At 60.5% G+C, this 17,825-nt stretch overlaps 1 protein-coding gene across 1 annotated transcript; it reads right to left on the reverse strand.

The window, feature by feature from the left end:
- Positions 1 to 272: 272 nt before the first annotated feature.
- Positions 273 to 17,420, reverse strand: PLBD2 (phospholipase B domain containing 2). The gene is made up of 12 exons (XM_045843347.1): positions 17,077 to 17,420; positions 13,549 to 13,642; positions 11,764 to 11,922; positions 10,400 to 10,500; positions 9,964 to 10,178; positions 6,328 to 6,425; positions 3,904 to 4,064; positions 3,167 to 3,262; positions 2,848 to 2,919; positions 2,083 to 2,235; positions 1,357 to 1,519; positions 273 to 1,128 (listed from the first exon to the last, which is right to left on the reverse strand). The coding sequence occupies exons 1-12, from the start codon at positions 17,346 to 17,348 to the stop codon at positions 961 to 963; spliced, it is 1,752 nt and encodes a 583-aa protein (XP_045699303.1). The 5' UTR covers positions 17,349 to 17,420; the 3' UTR covers positions 273 to 960.
- Positions 17,421 to 17,825: the final 405 nt, after the last annotated feature.

The following is a 17,825-nucleotide window of genomic DNA, read 5'->3' on the forward strand; positions in this document are numbered from 1 at the left end:
TGGGGCTCTGTTTTGCGTTGATCTGTGCCCCGCAGTAGGACTTGGGAAGGCCTTGTGGTTAACAGGGTCCTGGGACAGCACCCAGAACAAAGTGGGAGCTCCATAAGCATATGGAAACATGGCTGGATGGGTGGATGGACAGGTGGACGGACAGAAGGAAGGGCAGGAAGACACATGGGAGGACGGTGCAGACCCCAGTCTTGCAAGGAGAAAAGGCACGGCCCCAGCTTCCCCCACTGCCCCAGGAAGACGCACAGCACAGAGGCCATGGCCTCGGCCTCTCCCGTTTAATGATGTCACGGCCTTCAACTTGGTGCCCCCAGCAGGGGAACTGAAGGCGCTGGCTGCCTGAAGCCGGGGGCGAGCCCAGGCAGGGGCGGGGCGTGAGGCTGGGACTGGGGCGGACCTGCCTCCTGTCTGCCCCGGGGCCAGCCAGCGAGGACACTCAGGCCCCTCCAGCCACAGGTCGCCAGAACCTTTGGTTTTTGTTTGTTTTCCAGTTTCTGTCCTTGAGAAAGCTGTCCAGAGGGGTGACAGGGGGCCGCTTCCTAAAGGGGCGGAGGAGCTGGGGCCGGAGGAGGAGACGCCAACCACAGGTAACGCCCAGGGCTCGGGGCTGCAACCCCACCAGTTCCAGAGCCACCGGCAACAGGCCCAGAACATGTCCCTCCAGCACCACTGGGGGCCCTGACCCTGATCCCTCAGGGGGGCGGCCTAAGGATGGGGCCCCAGGGTGGGAAGCAGAGGGAGACAGACACAGCACTTGGGGGGAGAGGGAGTCAGTTCTGGGCCCCCTGGTCCCTGTGCCCCACCCAGGGGTGCCCGGATGACAGTGAGACCCAGGTCTCAGCTCTGCGCACAGCAGGGGGCAAAGGCCACGGAGGGACGAGCAGGAGGTCAAGGCGGCGCGGCCCTGCCGCGGTCAGCAGGGGCGGAAGGCAGCCGGGCAGGGACCGCGCCTCAGTCCCACCGGACCTCGACGGGCGAGAACTTCCAGAGGTCGGGCTGGCCCATGTGCAGCAGGCCGCTGAAGGGCGAGGTGCTCCACTGGAACGGGGGTACCTGGTCCCACGTGGGGCCGCTGGCTGCCACGAGGCACAAGCCCTTGGCCAGGGCCCTGCTGGTCACCTGGGGGCGGAGCGGAGCGCCCAGCGTCAGCGCGGGCTGGGCTCCGCGCCGACCCGACCCCGGGGACCCTGGGGGGCCCCTGGCGCCCACCCACAGCCCAATTCCACCCCCACTGCTGCCCTGCCCTTGGCCTGGACCCCAGCCGTCCCGCCAGGCCCTCCCAGCCTCGGGGATGGCCCGCCCACAGCCCCGGGTGGGGTTGGCCCCCCCCGGGGGCCCCCCCAGCACCTTGACATCGATGCCGCCGTGGGAGCGCTGCTGCAGAGCCTGGAAGGGGTAGGAGCCGTTGGCCGGGTTGAGGTCGGAGCGGGCGGAGACGGCGTTCTCCCCGTTGGGCTGGGGGTTGCAGGCTTTGCACAGAGACAGGGGGTCGTGCAGGAAGTCGTTGTACCTGGGTGCGGGAAGGGAGGGGCTGTCCGTGGTGCTGGGAGGGGAGGCCAGGGAGGGGCCCAACTCCACCTGACACGGCCACCTGCCTCCAGTGAGCCCGAGTCCCCCCAGCACTGGGCTCCGCCGCCCCTCCCCACATCACCCCATCACCACTCCGACCTCCGACCTCCACTCAGGCACCCCGTGCACCGGATGCCCCTGGGCTCCTCCCCAGTCAGGCTGGAGACCCCCACCTTGTCCCCTTGGTAGCATTTCTGGGGGCTCAGGTGGCCCTCGTTACACACCGGCGTCCGCGTGAGTGCCTGAGGCTTCCCACGTCTCCGCGGGGCAGGGGGACCCCCGGGGACCTCGGGGGACACACCGGGTGCTTGTGTGTCCAGTACCAAGCACAGCGCCCAGCACGGGGCGGCCACTCCACAGCAGCTCGGTGTCCCCACCTGTCCCAGGACTCACGCTGGGCGGGGCCATCGCACACCCACCGTCACCCTGCCGGTCCCCGGGCTGGTGGTGAGGTTTAAATGGGTGGCAGCGCAGACCCCAGAGCGCTCGCTGCCCCCCACGCACCTCATCAGCCGGACCATGGAGGCCATGTCGTGCACCAGCGACTGGTTCCGCTGGAAGATCTGGGCCCGGGGGCTTCTGTCGTAGGAGAACCAGTCCCCGTACTCAGCCACCAGAGCCTGCAGCCCGCTGGCGTTGAACACGGTCTCGAAGGACCTGCCGGGGATGAGGACGGTCACTCACGACTCCCACTGGCCTCACTGGCCGTGGCCAGGGAGGCGGAGGGGCAGTCACACCAGAAGACTAGCATTAACAATTGTCGGGAGAGCAATAAAAATGTCTTCTGTTAGTGCTGGGGGGTGGCTCGGTGGGGTGGCCAAGCTGGGGCTCTGGGGGTCCGAGAGACACGGCTTCAGACCCTGGCTGTATCACTGACCAGTTGTGGGACCTTGGGAAGGTTAGGCACCCTCTCGGGCCTCAGTGTCACCGTCTGTGAAATGGGAACAGGAGCCGTGGCTGGCCCGTTGCAAGCACCAAATGACATAACCCAGGTAAAGCACGGTGAGTGGCAGGAGGGGTGGGAGGAGCGGCCCAGTTAGAGCAGAGCCAGCCGGGCAGCCACGGCAGGGTCGGCGCCTGAGACGGGCCACCCCATCGCCCTGCAGACTGGGAAGTCACGTGAATGCTGACCTAGGCCCCACAGCTGTACCACAGAACTGCCAGGGCCCTTCCCGCCCAGAAGCGGGTTGGGCGGGAATCACGTGGGGCAGCCCCTCCCTCTCTGGCACGGGGAGCTGAGTGCCGGGTGGGGCAGGGAGGAACACCTACGGGATGTTGTAGCTGGCCCAGTAGGTCTTCCGGTAGAGCTCCGAGGTCTTGTCGGCCACCACCACCATGCCCCTGGGACCGAGAGAAGCAGGGTGGGAGTGGTGAGAAGAGGGGCTCTCGGGGGCCCTGCCCTGCTCAAGGACCCCCCTGGCCGCTCGCTGCCTGGAGGTCAGTCATGCCCTGAACCTTGAGCCCCAGTCAGGGCTGCCCCCCCTTCCAACCTCACCTTCCTAAGGTTTCCCTTCCCATGCCTCCCGGCCTTTGCCTCCGCGGTTCCCTCCGCCTGGAGCGCCCGGCCCCCCTCGCCCAGGGGACTCACGGGATCTGCTCCAGGATGGTGAGCACCCTGCTCCCAGGGCTGGGCCCCCCGGGGACGAACGCTTTGTAGTCCACGATCATCCACTGGTTGTTGTACCTGCCGGGCCCAAGCAGGGAGGACTGAGCGGACCCCAGGGCCATGGCCCCGGCCTCCCCCTGCCCCCAGCGCCCCACATAGCCAGGGATCACAGGGCGTGGGCGGCCTGGGGGTGACTGGCCATCTGACTGTCCCTCTGGAGCCGCAGCCTCTGGAGGACTGCAGACCAGGTGTGCTCCAGCTCCTCTCTCAGCACACCGCCTGCTCCAGAGGACTCTATGGCTCCCCAGTGCCTGCTGCAGCAAAGGTCACTTCTGCCCCACATCCCGCGACCCTCGCTCTCCGGTTCCGGTGTCTCTGGTTCACAGGGCCCTGCTCCACCCACATGCGGCTCCTCGGACGGCCCTCCCCACTGTCCCCAGAGCTCTCGGGTCCCAAAGTCTCTTCCTGCCCTCCTGCTGGGGGCCTTCCCTGGGTGGGGAAGGCTGCAAGAGAGAGGCAAATGCTTTCCCTCCCCCAGCCTCAGTTTCCCCGTGTATCAACCAGGGGAGGCGGCTCTAATGAGAGTCCCCCACAGGGCTCTGCAGGGGGGTGCGGGGCAGTGGCTCTGGTGCCGCAGGAGGCCCCCCAGGGTCTGAGTGTTGGGGGGAGGCTGGTCCATTTCTTGGGTGGGGAGGCCACGGTGCCCGAAGACCACTCACGTGCCACTGTTGAACCTCCTGAAGACGTCCGCCCAGGTGTCCCCGTCCACGGCCAGGCGGTTGGCCACGATGTTGCGCACCCACTCCATCACAGAGCCCCCGGGCGTCACGTACTTCCACAGCGCCGGGTTCCGGTTGCCGATGGTGGTCTCCAGTGTCACCTGTGGGGGAGCCGCGGGGACGCTGCCTGAAGGGCCAGCTGACTTACACCCGGGCATGCTGCCACCAAGGGGCGGTGCTGCGTCGGCCGTAGCTCGCGGGTTGACTGGCAGCTTTAAAACCTCGCCTTCTGGTTCAGGGGCGCGTGCTCCCCGGTTCCCTGGATGAGCGCTTGGGGGGTCCACGCTCCCGGACCCGGCTCTGCCCTGGGGAAGAGCCCCCGAAAGGGCCCAGGGCACCGCGCCTATGCACTCACCGCCCCCAAGTCGGCCCACCCTTTCCCCAAAGAGACGGCGGCCCTCTCCTACCCCTTCCCTGCAGTTTTGCAGGGAACATTGGGTGGCCGGACGCTGCTGGCCCAGCGGACTACCATGATCTCCACGAGCTCACAGCCTCCCGGGGGGAAAAACACAGCACGGTCACTAGTGCCCCTTCCGGCTGCGAGGGAAACGGAGGGCCGGGCCGAGGAGGCTGAGAGACTCGCCAAAGGTCACGGCTGGTGAGAGGATGCGCCAAGATCAAGATCCGATCCCCGAACTTCCGGCTCCTAAATCGCTGCTTGTCCCCCACTACAGCAGGCTACTGGCGTGCTTCTCCCTGTCTCACTCAACGCGGGAAAACAGCTAAACGCAGGCAGCAGCCCTCAACGGGCTGTTTCAGAGAGGATCCCGGCACCTCGAGTGGAGCAGCCACGCCCGGGCAGGGCGAGCTCGGTGCCCCCCATCTTCCCGAGGGCCCTCAGCTTCCCCAGCCACCAGCCCAGTGAGACCTGCTCAGCCCCAGAGCCCCGGGGGCAGGGCGGGGCGGGGCGATGTTTCTCCCTCCTACCGCAGAGGAGCTCCTCCTCCGCGGCCGCAGGTGAGCGGGTGGGCGGAGGCGCTCAGGGAGTCTGCAGACGTGCCCGGGAAAACACGGCATTTTAACTTGCGCTAACGTCAAACGGCAGTTCTGCATCTCCTTCACCGTTAACGCGGGCGACACTCCACGGGCCTCGGCAGCACCCAGCAGAGACCGTCGCCATCAGAAGCCGCGGTCTCCCACCCTGTGACGGGTGCGTGCAGGTCGGAACGGCAGTGAGCAGGGCAGGCAGCACCTGCCGCCCCGGCGGGTGGCTTTACGTGCCAGTAAAGCAGCGCAGGTGTGTCGAGTTCTCGTAAACAACGTTTTGGCAAACGTGTTTCAGTATCCTGGGCCTCCTCTCCGATCCACGCACTGTGGTTCACACACTTAAAAACGTGCTTTCGGGGCGGGGCTCGTAGGTCCCCCACACAGCCAGAGGGGTCTGTGCACACAACCAGGTGAGAACCCGGGTGGCAGGTAAATGTCCCACCTGGACACCCCCCAGGTAACTGGAGTCAACCATTTCGGCTGTTCCTCCCCTACTGTCCCCACCCGGGACGGCGGCAAGGGGGTCCCCCCCCACACCCCGACCTGCTGCCTGGCCCTCTCACGCCTTTCAACGTAAGGCGCCCCACCCCACGCTCCCCTCAGACACTAGCAGAGAAGAACTCCCTGCCCCCACCTGGGAATCGGCTGAGCCTTCTGCTGGAGGGTTGTTAAAAGCCACGTTCCCCTCCTCCACAGTGTTGCCCTGGCGACCGCGGGGCCCGCTGCCTGGGCAAGGGGTGCCAGGGACAGATTTCTAAATGAGTTTGGACCCGGGCCAGAAAAACCAATAAAAACAACACATTGCAAACAACATTTATTCAGAAAACCTGGCCAGGTTAGAGGGGCTATGTGGGGGGGCAAGAGAGAAGGCCGTATTTCACAGCAAGGCCGTGGCGGGGGGGCAGCTTCCCCTAAATACTTAAGAACAAAACGAGGTCACTGAGGTCAAGGATGTTTCATAAGGACCTCAAGACGGGCAGTTTCTGAGGAGCTGTGTTACAAGGCAGAGTCCCAGGCTGGCCACAGGTCCTGGAGGCCCGGCTGGGGCCTGAGAACCTTCATTCAAGAAGCCCCACCCCATGTGTGGTATTGGATGGGTACTAGATTTACTGGGTGATCACTTTGTAAGGTATATAAACATCTAATCACTGCGTTGTACGCCTGAAACTAATGTAACGGTGTATGTCAACTGTAACTAGTCTTTTTAAAAAACAAGCCCCACCCAGCGGTCCGAGTAGCATCACAGGAAAATGTGTCTCGGACCAGGGGTGGCGGGCGGTGGGGGCCGCGCCCACGGGCCCGCCAGGGCTGCGGGGTGAGGAGCGGCCGGGGGAGAAGGGTGCGGTGGGAGAAGGGTGCCGTGGGAGGGGGACTCACCAGCCCGCTGCCCAGGACGTAGAAGTCGTCGCAGGAGAAGATGGTGCCGGGGTAGGACGAGAACGCCAGCGCGTTGCCAGGAGCCAGGGGAGAGTCCTCTGTAGGGGGACAGCATGCGGGCGGTGGGGGTGCTGCTCAGACAAGCCCGCGTGGGGGCCCCGCACCCCCACCCATCGAGACTCGGGAGGCCCCGGGCGGGGAGCAGCCGGCCTAGGAGGGGATCCCCACACCTTCCTCTCTGCTGTTCAGCAAACCAGGCGTTTGATGTGGGTGTGTGAAGCCAGTAGCAAAATACATATATATTATATATATATATAGTTTGTTTACTGGTGCTTCTATTGGCTTTGCTTTTTTCTTTATTACAAAGACCCATTGTAAAAAATACAATTCAGAGGGCAGTACCCGGAAATCTGAGAGCATGAGCTTTGTTTGGGGAGGAATCCTTGCCCCCAGCTTCATGGAGACATAACTGACAAAAATCGTCACTATTTAAGATAGTCAAGGTGATGGCTTGATCCCCTGTGAAATGATGCCTATAATCAGCTAACTGACACGTCCATCACCTCACTCGGCTCCCTCCTGGTGCGCACGGCGGGGACAGGCAAGACCTGCTCTCTGGGCGGATGTCAAGTACACGACACAGTTCTGCGAACCAGCCACCACACTGTTCCTTGGGTCCCCAGAACTTAACGCGTCTTCTCACCAGCCAGTGTCTCCCTTGCCCCCCACCCGGCCCCTGGCGACCACCGAACTACTCCCTGCTCCTGGGACCCCGACTTGTTTAGATCCTATGTGCATGCAGGTGGCACCTGCAGTATTTGTGGGTTCGTGTCTGGCTTCTTTCATTTACCACCATGCCCTCGAGGTCCAGCCACGTGGTTGCAAATGGCAGGATTTCCTTGTTTTTTAAGGCTACATAATACGCCTGTGTGTGTGTGTGCACACGCGTGTGCCTCAGAGTTCCTTTATCCGCTCACCCACCACCGGACACTTAGGTTGTTTCCGTATCTGAGCTACGGTGAATGGGGCTGCAACGAACAGGGGAGAGCAGGTATCACTCAGGTCCTGGTTTCCTTCCTTTGGGATAAACACCCGGAAGTGGGGGTGCTGGGTCACATATCGGCACGGGCCTCGGAGGGAGGAGACCCGGGTAGAATCTTGGCCTTAGTTTATTGATTCTTCAGCCCACGGCAAGTTCCTAACCCTTTCTGAGCCTCAGTCCCCTTACCTGGGGCGGAGGGAACCTTCCTGGGCGAGAGAAATGTTCTCTGTCATTACCAAACAGCTGTTACAAGATTGTACATGTTTGTCCAAATTCATCAAATTATCCACTCTAAAATGTGTGTGTAAACTATCCATCAATACAAGTAATCCAAAAAATATAATCGAACTTAATCTGAAATGTCATTTATCACCCACTAAAATGGCAAAAAATTCAAATGAACCATAACACCCAGTGCTGGCAAACCTGCGGCGAAAGTCGACACCCTCAGAGACAGACTGGCCCATCCTGTCCTGGAGGCAATTTGGTTGTATTTACCCAGAGACCACAGCTTTAACTGTGCCCATCTTTTAACCTGGCCTTTCCACAAGGAAACATCTCTGGCAGGGGAAGGGGGCTCATGCTCGCTGCAGCATTGTTCCAAACAGCAAGGCCCTGGAAATGGAAATGGCCCCCATCCTCAACTGGGGACACGTTAAGTTGAACACGCAGCTGTTAAAATGTGTCTCCTTACCTGTGAGGCTGGAATGTGTCATACACATACACAGTGAATGCATCACTGTGTCATACAAATAAGGGAAAGTGAATGGGAAATGGAGGGACTTTTTTTTTAAAAGTCTAGAGAAAACACAACCAAGTGTTCAGGGAAATGATCTCTTGTGGGCTGTGGGGTGTTCGCGGGATTCTCACTGCGTGTGTATGTTTTGCTGTAGCTTCCAATCTCCTGTCACAGACACGCATGACGTAGGTGGGTTTTTTCCAGAGACCCTGAAATGTTCATGGGCACGCGGCAACGCGAATGCTGGAGCTGCGGCTGCAGGCAGCCACGGGGGTGGCTCCCGCGGACACCCCGCTGGGCAGACGCAGACGGGCGCATCCACAGCCAGGCGAACCTACTCTGCGCTGGCTGTAAGAAGCCGGGACGGGCAGCACGCTGGGCTGCCAACAACAGTACCCGGCACGGGACGGGAGGGAAGCTTCTGGAGGCGGGGAACGCTCTGTTCCTCGCTCCGGGTGCCGCACGCAGGCGTGTGCTCACCGAGCACCAGTTCCAGCCACACCCTTAGGATGTACGTGCTTTCCAGTGAAAATGTCTGTTCGGAGGTTTGCTTAGATTTAAGTCAAGGGGCATTAGGCGGTCTCTAGACCACCACGGCAGGCGACATGCTTGTCCACGCCCCCTCTGCAGAACTGCCACATTTCTGTACAGACAGGTCTGAGCCCGGGAACCGCCGACCACAGGAGTGACAGCTCTCGAATTGTGTCGGAGGCCAGCCGGGCTCCTCTTCAAAGTGGCCGTGCCAACTCCTAGTCCCACGAGCACTGACTTCCCCGCCTTCGGGGGCGTGCACTTCCCCGCCTTCTCGCCACCTCCTGACAACGGTGGGTTTTAAGTCTGGCCGAGAGGGAGGCACCACAGACATCTGGCAGGGGCTACCTTGGGGCTTGGTCTGGGGTAGAGAGGCGGGGCACCGTGGGGTAGTGGGCCTCAGCTGCCGAGCTTTGACCTCTGACGGGAAGGGTGCCTTCGTGCCTTCCTCCTGTGGTTTGCGAGACCGGCTCTGGTTCTTCCCAGGCTTGCACCACACCACTGCAATGTGACTCTGCAGTTCCTCACGTCAGAGAGCGGGGTCTAGTCCCCCACCTCTCAACTCTGAGCGGCCACCTGACTTGCTTTGGGCATCAGGATGCTATGCCAGCTGTTTGGCTAGCCCTCGGGGGGCCTTCTAGGCTTCCCTGCCCAGGGGTCACGGGCACAGGCCTGAGCTAGCCGGCTGAGCTAGCCACGAAGCTCAGCTACCCCATGGTGCCGGCTGACAGCCAACCCCCGGGCCTAGGAATGAGGCCGTGCTGGGTCAGTCAGCTGGCCCCAGCTGACCCCAAAAGCATCAGTGAGCCAGGTAAGATCAGCCAGGTCAGGCCTCGGACAACACAGCCACCCAGCTGACCGGCAGACATGTGACCAAAGCAAATGGCTGTTTTAAGCTTTTGTTGTTTTAAATGCGGGGGGTGATTTGTTATGCTGCACTAGCTGACAGATACACCTTGTGAAATAAAAACCTAGAGAAAATTAACATGTTGAAAACAAGATAAGCCCTGGCTGGTGTGGCTCAGTGGACTGAGCCTCAGCCTACGAACCGAAAGGTCACCGGTTCTATTCAAGGTCAGGGCACGTGCCTGGGTTGCAGGCCAGGTCACCTGCTGGGGGACATATGAGAGGCAACAAGTTGATGTTTCTCTTCCTCTCTTTCTCCCTTGCCTCTCTCTAAAAATAATAAATAAAATCTTAAAAAAAAACAGTAAGATGAGCTGTTAGAATGCTCCTACAGTGACCGTGGTGTGTCCTAGCAGGCCCCCTCCCCGCCCCGTGTGCCCACAGCTGCTCACACACGGATGCACCCACGTCCACCCACCTTGGGGGCCTTCCCGGAACTGGAACTGGTACTTCTTGACGATGCGCAGCATGTTCTGGTAGGAGTTCCAGGTGTTATGGGCGACCAGGAGGTCGCTGTGGCCGGGCAGCAGCTTGATGAGGGCGGAGCAGGAGCCAGAGCCCAGCGTGTGCCTGGCCTTGGTCTTGTTCAGGGCCAGCTCCAGGTCTTCCAGGTCCCCGGAGAGCTGCAGCAGGCTGCAGAGGCCGGGGCGTCGCAGGGTCAGCACCCTGCTCCAGGGCTGTCTCGGACCCACCCACCGTGCAAAGGGCGACGCTCAGCCTCTGGGGGTGCCGGGCGGTCGGTCTGAGACCACATAGCCGGGAAGTGGCAGGGCCAGCCCTGGGGCGCGGGTCTGACTGACTCTGAAGTGTCTGGCCCTCTCCCCACCCCCGTCTGCTCCGGGGGTGGCACTCACAGGAATCCCAAGGGTTTGATGGTGAACTTCCCGGTTGGAAAGGCCACGCTGCCTTCATAGCTGTCCTCGAGGCCTTTCAGCTGCAGCAGGGTCAGCCGCACCTGGGGAGGTGGCAGAGGGCAGGGGGTGGAGGGAGGGTGAAGCCTCTCCCCCAGGCTCGCACCTTCTCCTGCGGGGGCGAGGGCCCGGCCTGGGGGTCCAGACGGAACAGGCCCAGGTCACCCTCCAGGCTCCCACCAGCCCTGACACCCCCTTACACCCCATACTCGTCCACATCAAGCAGCTTCCTGCCTTCAGTTGATTAACTGTATGCCCCTGCCCTGTGCCGGCTCCTAAGTCACACCCACTTAAGAGTCTAGCTCAGAGCCACCTCCTCCAGGAAGCCTCCCAGGCCATTCTGAGTTTAGCTACTGGCTGCGCTGCTGTGTCAGGGCACCCGTCTCATGTGGCTGACTCCTCCCCACGGTGACTGTCATAGTTCTGTAACCATGGAGCAGCATCGCTGCGTCCCCACAGGGCCTCGGCCTGCGCTGGGTCTCCACCCAGCTTATTAAGGGCCCATGCTTATTAAGGCAGGCCCTTAATAAGCATCTGCAAGGTGGATGGCGTGTGGCGGAGTGGATAGGGTGAACAGATGGGTGAATGGGTAAGTGGGTGAGGGTGTGAGCAGGTGGGTGGGTGAACAGTGAGAAACTCTACTTAGCGACAGGTGCGCACCTGGCCCAGGTGGGGTGGAGGTGCCCACAGTCGCAGACAGCCACTTTCTGGAGGCTGCCGGCGGTGTGTCCTTCACCGTGAGACTCTCGCGGTGTTCCTCGGAATCCACACATGAATGGCTTTGCTGCCGGCCCGGCCAGGGCCCCAAAGGCAGGGCATCCTCCCTGGGTCTCCCCACTAGTCGGCAGCTCCCTCGAGCAAAGGAGAACGAAACTCCCGGGTGTTCTAGCTCTCCCTTTTCCCTTTCTTTTTTAGAAAGACTGTTTTCTGATGTGATCAATCAACCAAGCCCCCTCCCTCCTGTGCAAATAAAACAGCATGCTGACAGTGAACTACAGCGATTCTTTGACCGTAAGGGGCAGAATGGGCTGGGGAGACAGGCAGGCTAGGATGGGCGGCTGGAGTTCCACCGGACGGGCAGGTGGATGGATGGATGGAAGGAAGGACAGGTGCAGATTGAACAGACAGATGAACGGCAGGTCAGCTGGGAGGGATGGAGACAGCGATGGACCCATCAAAGGGCTGGCCACGAGGGGCGGGGGACAGAGGAATCACCGGCTGGAAGAGCAGCAGCCCCCATGGTGGCAGGTCCCCAGAGTGGACCCAGCCCTCCGCCCCGCCCCACCGAGCATGGCAGCCACACCCACCTGGTGCCAGTAGGCGGAGTCCTCGTTCAGCTCCATCTCCCTCTGCATCCACTCCAGGTTGGCCTCCAGGAAGCTCTTGAGCTTCTCACAGTATCCGACTTCGTACTCAAAGGGGCCACAGTAGTTCACCACCGTGTTCATCCAGTGCATGTAGATGAGCTGCGGGGCGGGCAGGGCGGGCGAGGTGGGCAGGGTGGGTGAGGGCAGGGTGGCTGGGCTGGGCCCTCTCTTCCCTGAGGGCCCCATACGCTCCCCGCTCCCCACTCAGGCTAAGAGTCCTCACCCCCACCCAGGTCTCCAAGAGCTGGGAGTCCTGATGAGGCTGCCTCTGCGCCTTTGCCCCCGCTGATTCCTCTCCCTGAAGGCTTTTCTTGCCCACCCAGCTCTCACCCCAACAGGGCCTGACACCTCTGGGCATCACCCTCCTCTGAAAGCCCTTAGCGTTCGCGGTCTGCCCTAGATGACGCCTCCTCTGTTACTGGGGTCCCCCAATCTATCTAAGTGTCCACTAAGTCAGTCAACACGGCACAGGCCTGGCCCGGGGTCTGGCCACCTCCACAGCCATCAAGGCGCCCCAAACGGCCACCGGGGTTCGGAATGAGGAGTGTGGCTTCTATGCAAGGCTGTCACACTGCACGCTGTCCTCTGTGACATGCACTCTCTCTCGCCACCATGCATCTCAGGCTCACCCACGGTGCTCGTTCCCTTTCAGCCTCTGGCACGCCGCACTGTGCAACAGCGCAGTCTCTGGGGACCCGTCCCCCGGCTGGTGGCACCTGGCTGCTCCCACCTCAGGACGACTTCGAGCACCTCCTGCACACCCTCGGGTCACCATAGGGACTGGGGCATGTGCGTGACTGACTCTGCAAGCCGATGCCAAGTTGTTTTCCAGAGTGGGCGCCGGACGGTCCCACCGAGGCCCCACCTACATCTGACCCCGTCCGACTTCTGACATGTGTGACGCTCACTCTCGTGAAGTTCCAGGTCAAGCACAGCAAAATAATACGTCGTCTAAGGATCCATCGCATGCTGTGGAGCTAGCTTAACCGAAGGCAGGGAGTGGACACAACTCAAACGTCCACCCACTGATGAATGAGTGAATGAGTGAATGAATGAAACAGCATGCTTTGCCCCGGACCACTGTCCGGCCATGGAAAGGAACGAGGTGCCGACACCTGCTACAAGACGGATGAGGCCTGAACACGTGACACTCGGCGAACGAAGCCAGCCACAAAGGACCAGATATTGTAGGAGTCCGTCCCTTGAAGGTAACAAGAATGTTCTGGAATTAAATAGTGGTGACAGTGGCACAACCTTATAAAGATATTTTAAAAGCCGCTGACCTGGACACTTTAAAATAGCGAGTTTAACGGCACATGAGTTGTATCTCAACGTCGATGACTGGCGGACTGAATGGGAATGGAGCCCCCACATTTAGGGCGGTGGCGGTGGGGGGGTGGTGCCTCTGGCGGAAAGGGAAGCAGGGGGATGGGCTTGGGAGGGGGGCTTCAATAACATCAGTAACATTCTAGGTTTCTGTTTGGGTGCTCACTTTAATATTGTGCTTCGTAACTTGGAATAGGTGATGGTTTTTCTATATGCATGAAATAGCGCCTCGTGTGAGGCGAGCACGTGAGCTTTTCTCCCCAAATAGATGAAGGGCAGGGGGTGGGGGCGGGCAGCCGGCTCTGCGCATAGCTCAGTACTCTCCAGAGCTCCCTGGGGAGCACGTTGGGTGGGGTGAGTGGGGGGGACGGGAGCCCCAACGTCCCTGTCTGGCCTTACCTCCTCGGACACGGCAGCCTCCACCACCCCTGCTGCGTAGGCCTGCAGGCTGTCATTGTGGCGGCCATCCGTGTGCAGCTCCAAGAAGGCCCACCTGGAGAGGGAGGAGAGGGGACACTCGGTCAGCACGGGGACAGGTGCAGAGCTGGCGCTCAGCTCGGCACACGGCCGTTTCCAGGGTCCAACCGTCATAAACCACAGTGACAAACTGCCTTCCACGGGACGGCTGCCCGTCTGTCTCTGTGCACGTGTCAGGCTGAACCCCTCGAAGAGGAACTGCTGGGTCAGAGGAACGTGCATTTTTCACTGTAATGGCTACTGGCAAGCACCCGCCCCCCAAAAGCTGTGCTAACCTTCCCCCACCCCACAGTAACGCCAGCTCACATCTCTTGAGGTCTTCTGCCGTGCCAGGCGCCGTGCTAGCCACTCACACACCTATTAACGCTTGAATCCTCGTGATAGCCCTACAGAGTTGCACCGTCATGCACTCGTCATACAGTACAGACGGGAAGAAATTCAAGTGCAGAGCCACGTCACTGCTGTGTAGAAGGCACTGCTGCCCGCTCTGCCCACGTGTATCCATGCTCTTTGCTGGGACACTCTGCAGTCAGTCCTCACCGAGAATGACCAAGTGTCCTTCTCCGCCTCTTTACTTTGGGCTCGGTCATGCCACATGACTTTGGCCACATGGAATCAGGGTCGTGGGTCGAAGTGACCGTGCCAGTTATAACACTGGCCTTGCAGAGGAGACCTGCACTTCCACCGGACCTCTTGTGCCTCTGCTGTCACCATGCAAAGACCATGCCCTGGCCAGCCCACGGGACCCCGGAAGGTGAAAGACACACAGAGTTGACCGGGTCTGCAGACCTACAGCACAAAGCAGAGTTGCCCCCACTGCCCCCTAGGGGTAAACGTGAGGGTAAACAGTTGCCATTTTAAGCCACCAGGTTTGGGGAGGCAGTTTGTTACACAGCATGGTTGCCCAGTACTAGCTGATACACCTGCCCAAGGTCAGGGAGCTAGCAAAGGGCAGAGCCAGGATGCAATTCTAGGCAGGCCAGTCCCCGCTCCTCCTGGGAAGTCGCACTTCTCACACTCCCACGTGCATGTGGGCCACTGGAAGTCCTCGTGAGGAAGCCAGTTCTGACCAGGACGTCTGGGGTAAAGCCCCAAATTCTGTATTTCTACCTGCCAGTCTCGGAGCCCCACCAGGGTACGTGCTGCCTTTCTGCAATGTACAAACGCCGGTCTGCCCACTTTCTTGCTTAAAATGATTCCTGTCAACCACTTCCATCTTTGCTAAGGTGACAGTTACAAAACTCAATCATGTTGCTTCAATTATAGTCCCATAATTAGTTGTGACATATATTTTCTTATTTTTATTGGTCCTGTATAGTTCTTTGGTTCAGTCCTCTGTCCATTCCAGGTGAAGAGAAGAGGCAGGTGCCTGACCCCACCCTTCGCACGCTGACAAAGTCACCCCCAGGCCAGCAGTTCTGCTGCCCGGGGCCCAGCCTACCCAGAAGTCTCTCTTTCACCTCACCGCTGAGTTCTCCAGAGGGTGCCTTTGAGGGCCTCAGTGTCCCAGATATAAAATGGGGCTTCCGACGTGGTTTCTCCCACATCACAGCCCCAAGTGCTGGCAGACTCCTGGGGAAAGGGCATGTGAGTCTGAGAGGAGGCAATGAGAGACCGGACAGAAGAGATGCTGCAGTGGCAGAGTGAGAGCGAGAAGGTGGGAGAGACCTGGGCTCACACCGCAGGCCTCAGTTTCCCCATCTGCAAAGGGGGCAGAGGAGACCTGCTCCCGCCTCTCTCACTCCTTCCTTCAGCAAATAAACAGAGGTGCTTTCTGTGATCCCACTGACTTTCCCGAGAAGCTGCACCCTCAGGCTCAGGAGAAACAGGCTCAGAGGGGCGCAGTGACCTGCCCACAGTCACGGAGAGGTGGAGCTGGGCCTGCAAGAGCCTCCCCTGGGCACAGTCAAGGAAGCTCTCGCCCCACTTCTGTTTTCCAAAGCAGCGCAGTGGGGGCCTCCTGGGGCCACAGTCCCCTCCCCGGCTGGGTCTCCCTTCTGAGCTTCCTCCTGTACCAGGCATCCGGGCAGAGCCATGTCATGCCCTCTTGGCTCAGCTAAGCAGGGCCAAAGATGTGTGTGAGTCAGCAGAGAACGGGTCACCAGATACGAGTGTCACGGAGCCACAGAGCTCTGGTTCCCTCCATCGGTGCCAGCCAACCCTGTGGCCTCCTCTCCCTGGGAGCCTTCCCAAATTAGCTCCACCCAGCTCCTGTGTCTGCAGCAAACCCATCCCCCCAAATTTCCCTTCTCTCTGATACCCTCCCAAGTGCCACAAAGCACCAGAATGAGGATGGTCTCCCCAACACCTGCAGGAATTAACGCATGCCAGCAAACTGGAGGTGGGGGCGGTGGCCATGCCTGCAGGCCACGTAGTTTAAGCACAGGGATAAGCCCAGGATGGGACGGGACGCTGAGTTCCCGGAGACCCCCAGCAAAGCCCAGATCCAGCACCAGGGCCCCGCTGACAAGGTTAAAGGCCACTTCCCCACTCCCACTGACTCAGGATCCCCCCTCTGGAACTGTCTCCCCCACTGAATGGGGAACCCCCACCTGCTCATTCCTGTGTCCCCAAGGCCAAGTAAACCAGGTGGCTGAGTGAATGAACGAATGAATGAATGGGCCCTGGCCCTGGCACAAGGCCTGAGAGGGGTACCACCAAGCCCCCAGCCAGAGCACATCCTCAAAATCTGGGCCACAGGAAGGGAACTGGGAGTGAGTCCAGACAGATGGAGGAGTTAGATGAGAATCACGCAACAGAACAACAGTCCCAGTGAGAAGGATGGTGACCCTGACTGCCAAGGACGGAGCCCTGGGCTCCATACCACGCGTCTGGGGACCAGGAGAGAAGGGAGGGAGGAGTGAGCCCAGGCAGTGACTTTCTCAGGGTCTCTGTGAAGTTAGGAACCCTCTGTTTTCTGACTGGCCTGTAACTCAGGCTCAATCCTGCTACCCTGATTCTGGGACAGAAGCAACGGACTGGTACTAACCCTTGCTTCATGGGGCAAAATACAACCAAGAAAGTTTTTCTGGAGAGTTCACAGCCCCACAGGCCCCGGCGGTGGGGAAGTGAGGAATAGGGCAGGGGGACTGGCCTTGGCAGGAACAGAAGTTACTGCATCACCCACCGGCCACAGACCCATCCTGGAGGGGGGTACCGGAGGGGCGTACCACGGCCCTGATGACAAGGAACCGGTTTCCAGGGAGACAGAGGCACTGTCACACCAGGCTAAAAGGAACTGGTCCCCCCATGAGTTGAGGGATGCTGCATCGGCTCCCGCCCTACCAAGGACCCGGTCCAGATGGAGGTGCTGCATCCTCGGACGCGGGAAACGGACCCCCAGGAAGACAAGGGCACTGTCACCGGCAAGAGGTTTGTCAAAGGGGTGAGGTGAGGACGGGCGCACACGCCACCCCGACTGGTGCTGCTGGGAATCGGGTCAAGCCTTACCCGGTCTCGCCAATGGCGTTGGTGAGATTGGCCCAGGCCACGGCGTCCGGGTGGCGGCCATCCACCAGACGCAGCTGGCCGGTCCCGGCGTCCAGCAGCACCGAGCGGCTGCGGGAGGCGGGTGGGTCCGGCCCGCCAGGCCCCCAGGAGGCCTTCGGGGTCGGGACTGCGCCCGTCAAGCCGCTCAGGAACAGTCCGACCAGCAGGGCCAGCGCCCGCGTCAGAGCCAGGGCCAGACGGGCGCCGGGGGTGACGCACCTCGAGGCCACCATCTCTGCGTGGAGCCGGGCACCGCAGCCCGGCAGACGTGACTGCACTCCGCCGCGCGGAGCTGAGAGTGCAGAGGCCGGGGGGGTGGGGGGGGCGGGGGGGGCGGGGGGGGCGGGGCTTGAGCCAAGCTCTTCCGGGTGGGCGGGGCCCGGAGTGTGACGTAGAGAGACGGGGACCCATCTTAAAGAGCCCGGCACCCGTTCCCCTTCGAAAAACCTGCCTAGCACACTTCCCCCAACTATTTTTCAAAATTTCAAACACCGGGCAAAGTAGCAAGGAGGAGAATAAATACCCATGTTTGCCATCAGTTGCTAATATTTTGTTACACTTAATCAATTTATATATATATTTTGCTCAACCATTTGAGAGTTCATTGAAGGCATCCTGACTGTCAACCCTAAATCCAGCAGATAGATGTACGGTATCTCATAAGAGAAGAGACATCACCTTAATTAACCACAACATACCATTGTAACAGT

The sequence above is a fragment of the Phyllostomus hastatus genome, unplaced genomic scaffold (genome assembly GCF_019186645.2).
Source record: "Phyllostomus hastatus isolate PE091 unplaced genomic scaffold, TTU_PhHast_1.1 phas_contig_1162, whole genome shotgun sequence".
Lineage (NCBI taxonomy): Eukaryota > Metazoa > Chordata > Mammalia > Chiroptera > Phyllostomidae > Phyllostomus > Phyllostomus hastatus.